Consider the following 7,152-nt stretch of genomic DNA (forward strand, 5'->3'; position numbering starts at 1 on the left):
GAACGCTGGCGTTATGAAGGAAAGGGCCAACTTGTCGTTCATGCTCGTGGTCATGTTCTTCGGCGTGTTCGCCGTGATCGTCCTCACGGAGATATTCCTGATCGACGAGAGGCGTGGCATGGGCGTAGGTGGGAGTGGGGCCCTAGGAGGTCACAGGAGCGGGCATCGACTGCCGGCTGCGCCCGATCGGCCGGATTACGGGGAGATCGGAGTAAGTACGCAATTACAACCATCTGTATCCGTGCTTGATTAAACGCAACGCTCCCTACGAATCTCGCGACCTGCCGCGTTTAACCTGCCGTTCAAATTACGTCGAGAGAGAATTAGGATGGCTTCGAGTGTAGACGGGATCGTGTTTCGTTATCGACTATCGATATAATTGGTTCAGTCGTGTGTAACGTGGAAGGAAACATTTATTTTTACGCGCATTTTTGATTCTAGCGTAGCGAGGTATATTTTTCACGATATATTAATCCGATTGTGATGGAGAGGGACAATAAAGTGTAGCGAATAACGATTTGTATGTAAAACTTAGTGTAGGTACAGAATCCAGAGTATCGATATAATATAAAAATTTTTTTATTTCTTCATAATATATGTAATTTAATTATAATTTGTAACGATACAAATTTAATTTATAAATTTTATTCATTTAAATAGTTAAGATAATAATTATATATATATGTACGAATAAACTATAGACATACTATAAATATATTAATATGATTATCCTAACATAATTTTATAAATAAGAATAATTTTTATAATTTTGAATATATCAAGTTATAGCTCTTCTATTACTATGTAGTGTATGGTGTCAGGTTTGTCAACAAAGCGTCTAAAGTGGGGATAGATGGTCCTAGCGATAGACGACCCCTCTTGTTTCTATACCCGCTCCGCGAGACTTGTTTTCAAGAGCGAACAGTATTGTTCGTGACATCTTTGGAGAATGTTCGTTTATTAGAAATTTAATAAGTAGAAATAGCGAATCGAGTCCAAATTTTGATTTTTTCCTTCTGATTTTTCGGTTATTAAGAATGTGCAAGTGTTTTTGTCGGTTAGATTAATATTGGTTTTTGTTCATCCGTGTAAAATATATATTAAGTTATATATATGGATTCCCTAGTTGATTTACACGAGAAATAAAGTGAGACTGTTACTAATTAGTGAAACTAAGTTTTGTATTTTCTCTATATCAACTTTCGTGTTTGTTTTTGCATCTACAGCGCGACAAGAAACGCAAATAAGATGATATATTGAGATAAAGTAGAACGAATTATAATAAATGCGAGTTTATTAGCTTAGATGTAGATACGGTAGAAACTCCGTAACCGTAATTTCATATATCTCTCGAGAATACGAACGTGTTATTTATACTGTATAGTATAGAATTAAAAGATAGAAGAGAATTTTTTCATTTATATGCGGTCTGAACGTTACGTGTTATTATTCATAAATTATATAATTCTTGTCAAAAATCTTCGTAAATTAATCTCTAACCTGAGATTATACGAATATTTCCAAGTTTTGAAAGTTTATAAAAATTTCTATCGTTAAATATTCATTTATTTCTTCTTCTTTCTTATTCGCAATACATTATATTCTCATCGTTACTTCGAAACCAATATGATAAATTATCGAATTGAATACGAGCGATATTATCGAAAATTTGTTTAATAATTATTTAAAATTACTCTTCTCTGTTGTTAAAAGTAAATTCTCGAAGAGATTTTCTCATGGCTAGAACTAGATTAACCGTGACGGAAATATACGTTTAACGAATTATTTACCAGCATTCGATGAACCAAATTCGTCGAATGTTTATTTCCGTTTTGTTAACAGGTTTAATCGTCGTTAGTCGCGGCCAAATATTGATCCGGTCGAGAGGGTGGAGGGTGATATTCCCGGTGAAAGGAAAGAAAAAGCGGGAAAATAGGTTCGCTCTTATTTGGTTACCGACCCTGGTGACATAAACACCGTTTCAGACGATTCCTGTGCACACACACGCTATGTATATTCAATCGATACAGTATCTGGTAAATATCGGTGATTTTGGTATACAAAGTGGAGGGTGAAACGAGCGTTTTGTAAGCGTACAGTGAGCGTGGAAAGTATTCGTGAACGAATAATCGCGAATAAAATTAATTCCATAGAATTACAATTTATCATTCGATTATATACTATAATTATGAAAACATTTGCATCTATTCTTATCAGCTTTCACTTTTCTTTGTTATAAAATTCTTCACAATCTTGTTACAAAGTATTAATAAATAAAACAAAATATTTGAATTAAATTAATTGATCCATCTATTTTTAATATTTATTATTAATTAACCTAGAATTATAATCCAATAATTTCCACGTATTAATTCTAACATTTTAATCACGAATACAGGATGATCTTCGAAGCTCTTGTCACGATGATATGTAGTTTTATGATTCGTTGAAATCGTATCGATTAATTCAGAGAATAAAGATCGCGGTTACCTTGATTTCGCAACTGGAACGATTGTTCATCGTAACAAGCGTGCACGTCAAAATTATAATGTATATACATCTGTATGTGTACATACATAGTGAGCCAACGTTTACAATACAACGTTTACAAATTCGAATATCCATTAATGTCGATGCATTCATAAGAATCCTGAAAAGAAAGAGCGTATGAAAAAAGATATCGGGATAGAGAAGGTTAAGAATAGGAAAAGAGAAAGAGAGAGGAATAAAAGGTGGAGAGGAATAGAAATAGGAGGGGGAGCGAATGGCGACATGGAAGAAGAGGAGGAGAAAAGAGAGAAATCGATGGGCCCGAAAGGATGGAAAAGTTTTCCGTCTCCACTTTTCTTCCGCTTTGTACGAACAAAGCGGCGACCGAGTATAAAGTTGAGCCGTTGCCATTAGTTCGAAAGTCTTTTACCAGTTCCCTCTTTTCCTTCCCTCGAACCCGTTTGAGGATTATCGACCTCTCCATAAGCGAGAGCTTCTTCTCCAAATGGAATATCTGGTATCGTCCCGGCCGAATATTTGTCGTCGGATATTCGTTACCTAAGAAAGAAGAGGAGAGATCGAAAATTATTATCAATTACTTAGGTAGAATTTTTCGCTCGTGTTCCATATTCGATCGAAACTATGTGGATATCTCGTCATTACGTTCGAATCGATGATAAAGAAATTATTATAAACGGATAAATTGTTTATTTCTGAGAAAATATTATATATATATATTATAAACAATAATTACGTTATATATGTATAAGATAATATAACATTAGATGAGAATTATTATTCGTATACGAATTTTCATCTTGGTAGTGATCGCGCATGCGCTATGTATACAAGGATCGAAAAAACGAGGAGAAAAGGATGAAAAGAAGAGGAAAGTTCCGGTCGGTCAAGGAGAGAGAGTAACTCGGTTGTCACGGATTGCCAAAGGCCATCGAAACGTTTTAATTTCCCCGAGGGTAAAACCGCGCGGACACCAAAGCGCGCGATTTTAGGTCATAATCCGCTCCCTTTTATTCGAGATGATTGCGAGAACTTTATAGCGGAGATTAAAATGGTTTCCGGACGGAGAGTTCATCTACGACCTCGTGCCCTACGATCTTTTTCTCTTTGTCCTTTCGAGAGATCGAGAATCGAGGTGAAAGATCGAGTTGGTTAATTCCCGAGGAAATTAAAATTTATCCGATTTTTTTCCCCTTCCTTTATCGCTATTGTCGGTTTTCATTTTATCGACCGAGATTTCATCGGAATTATCGATTATATAAATTTATTAGAGCGGAAAAGTGAATAGAAATGAAATTTATCCGTGTGAGTTTGACGAAGAAGGAGTTTTGAAGAAAAAGATTTTTTTTCTTCATTATTGCCTTACTTTTAATTTATTCTAATTATTTGAATAGAAGAAGGAATAAAAATGAAGAAATGATAGATGAAGTTAATGCAAAGATAATTGGATAAAAGATATAATAAACACATGTATTTTAAAAATGTATGCCTTGTCATATAATTTATTCAATACAAATACTTTGCATGTCGTTTATTATAGATTTAATCAGAAATCTGACGGTATTTACACAAATGTCACGAATTCTGAAAAAAAAACGAGATAAAAAATTCCAATTAAATAAAATTCTAGATAAATTTTCAGCAATTTTATACGCTGCTGTAAAATCTTCGATATCGTGAAAATTTATTAGTTTCTTCTATTATAAAATTTTATCAAAATCAAAATTTGTTTCTCTTTCGTTTTTAACGATTTAGAAGGCGATAAGAAATTATTGTAATTTAAATTTAAAAAAAAATTCGAAATCGAAAGTTTCGAGCGAGCATATTCGTTTCCACGAAGATTTCATTCTTCAAGATTTCATTTTCGCATCATTTTAGAATGGAAATCTTTTCGATTAAATCCTTCGTTTTCCTTCTCCCTTCCTCCTTCTCCTCCTCGACGAGCATCGTTTCTGCATCTCTCCAAAGTGGAGATCTAAAAAGCGACATCGGTTTTAGGGGCTAAATTGGTCTCGGATGATTTCCGAGATGGAAAAGTGGGTTCGCCCAGCGGGAAATAACTTTTATAGAAACGGTATACACTCTGTTGGACCGTAATGTAAAAGCTCGTCGAGTAATAAATACTCGTTCTCGATCTTTCGTGTCATTTTTTCCACGATTCTCGAAGAATTTTAAAATCTTTTTAAAAACTGTATCGTTCGATCTCCCTTTCGGGACAAATTGATATTAATTTGAAGTAAAATGGAAAAAATTATGGCAATGATCGATTCGTCGCAAATTTTCCGCTTCAAAATTAAAAAGTTAACTTTATTAATTTAACGTGGTTGATGTATATCGATCTCATAATGCGAGTTAGAAATAGTTCTAGCAAAGTAGAATATGTTAAAATTCTCCAGAGTTTTTATCTTTAATCTCGAGTAAAAAAAGATTTTTTGTTTAATTTAGAACTCGACCAATCGTTGTATCAGGGAATGAGTTATGAAATGATTAAAATAAATAATATGTGTGCGGTAAGAAAGAATAAATTTAATCAAGGAAATAGGAATAAATTATATACACTACACATTTAACTCGCTATTAAAAAGGTTTAAAAAGGGGAACAGAAAACATTCACGCATAAATGTACAAGATATGAATCACACATTTTACATAGCATATAAATTCAACACATTATTTTTCAAGAAACGTATAATTTATCTTTCAATTCTATTAAAATTAGAGAAAAAACTTTGACCCAATTGTATGTTTGAAAAACCTTTTCAACTTATAAATTTTCGATTTAAATTACTGCACGAATTCATATATTTCGCGAGTTAAATTGATATATCCCACAGTAAGTAATCATCCATTATTCGAATTTTGTTTTATTCTTTTAGAAATTTCGAATTCGTTCGTAATTTTAAAATGGAAGAGAAAGAAGTGCTAAACAGAAAGAGAGTGGTAAGGGAAAGAGCAGAACGAGGAGACATAAGTGGGGAGACATAAAGATAAGGAGAAGGAGGAGGGCAATAACGAGCTGTTGCTCGCTACCGACTCTTACCTATTCTAACTTACGGTCAAATAACACACGGTTTTCTAGAAAAAGAATACAAAGGTCACCCATCAAAACAACTACGAGTGCTTCTTGTATTTTTCTTTCTTGTATCTAGTGATTTCCAATACCATCATATTTTCGAATACTTTACCCCCTTAATTTTTAATTTCTTCTTTTCTTGTAATTTTAAAATGCACAATGGGATGGGAACAAGATTAAAATTAAAATCAAAAGACCGATTAATTCGTATATCTCTGTTGATATAATAAGATTTGGATGGAATATATACGACGACTAAACAGTTTCCCATTATTGGCTTTCACAGGCTGAAGATTATATCGGATTGAAGGGCAGCTTCGACGATCATATCGGATTATTGATGCACGGGGACGACGGAGGACAGAAGGCCGCGATACAACCGGACCCAAGAGGTTTACCGAGCTTACCACCCAACCTGGAGGCTCGTCTACCGCAACTCGATCAGAGCTTGAGGATCACGCACGCCGAATGGTTGCCGGTCACGAAGACCAGGTGCGTTATCACCCTTTCTCGAATATTTATTCCCGATAATAATTATTCGATCCCCTCTAATTTTTCTTTCTTTTATATATATACTGTATATATTTGTTTGGAAATAAGATAAATTTAGAAAAAATTAATTATTTCGTTCGATAGATTTATTAGGTAGAAGAAAAAAAAAATATTTTCGCTCCTCTTCGAAAAGATCAATTGGAATTATTGGAATGAATTGGAATGCGTTAAAAACCTTGTTTTCAAGATAATCGGGTTTGTGAACGTTTGCCGAATAAATACCGCGGCGAAGAAAATGTTTACGTTTACGATTTTATTCCGTATATTTTATTTAACGTAGGTCAGTGTTGATTATTTTTATTCTGGCTAGAGATTCTCGAAATAATTCGATCTAAAAACGTGGTAAACGAAAATATTTTCGTTATTCGTGTTTATTATAACGATAATATAATCTAAAAATTAAAGGAAAAAAAAAATGTTACAAACGAGGATCATCATATTTTTAGGTCACTTTTTTTATACGTGGCTGAATTTCCTGTAAGATCTCTCTTCGTTTAACGTATCTTATTACGTTTATTGCGTGAAAAGGCTCGCGAGATTTTATTAAAAAATTTGTTGAAAGAGTTAGAGAAAAAATTAGGACAGGATATTATTTGAAAAAAAAAATATCACCTTTTCTCCCGATAAATTTCTCTTCCATCCTCCCGCACGAACACTTTTATGTATATACACGTAAAACAACAGAGAGAAGCACGTGAAGAAAAATTTTAAAGAGATGGTGTTTCTTTTTTTCCAATTCTCAGATTCAAATTCTTTGTATACTCAGCGTACTTCGATGACAGGGTTGGTGGTACGGGAGCACCAACAGGTAAAAGTCAGGGCATGGTTCGAATAATAAGCGCAACAAAGACAAGAGGACCGGAGCGTGTTTGGTGTAGACTTTGGTATCGACCGGAGAACGGAGGGAACGTAACTACTTCCGTAACGGTAGCTGCTAAAGTGAAGGTGTGTGTTAAGGAACAGAAATAAAAAAAAAAAAAAAAAAAAAAAAAAAAAAAAAAAAAAAAAAAAAAAAAAAA

At 33.8% G+C, this 7,152-nt stretch overlaps 1 protein-coding gene and 1 long non-coding RNA gene across 2 annotated transcripts in view; both read left to right on the forward strand.

Moving 5' to 3' along the window:
* The first annotated feature begins 13 nt into the window (after positions 1 to 13).
* LOC102673288 overlaps positions 14 to 7,152 on the forward strand; it is a 10,669-nt gene continuing 3,530 nt past the window's right edge. Inside the window, exons 1-3 of the mRNA XM_031510112.1 lie at positions 14 to 211; positions 5,868 to 6,073; positions 6,877 to 7,078. Of these exons, the coding sequence (XP_031365972.1) occupies positions 14 to 211; positions 5,868 to 6,073; positions 6,877 to 7,078 (606 nt within the window). The remainder of the gene's footprint in view (positions 212 to 5,867; positions 6,074 to 6,876; positions 7,079 to 7,152) is intronic.
* LOC116185532 lies at positions 952 to 1,917 on the forward strand. The gene is made up of 2 exons (XR_004150378.1): positions 952 to 1,147; positions 1,843 to 1,917. It is a non-coding gene; the product is annotated as an uncharacterized LOC116185532 (long non-coding RNA).

The sequence above is a fragment of the Apis dorsata genome, unplaced genomic scaffold, assembly GCF_000469605.1.
Source record: "Apis dorsata unplaced genomic scaffold, Apis dorsata 1.3 scaffold_206, whole genome shotgun sequence".
Classification (NCBI taxonomy): domain Eukaryota; kingdom Metazoa; phylum Arthropoda; class Insecta; order Hymenoptera; family Apidae; genus Apis; species Apis dorsata.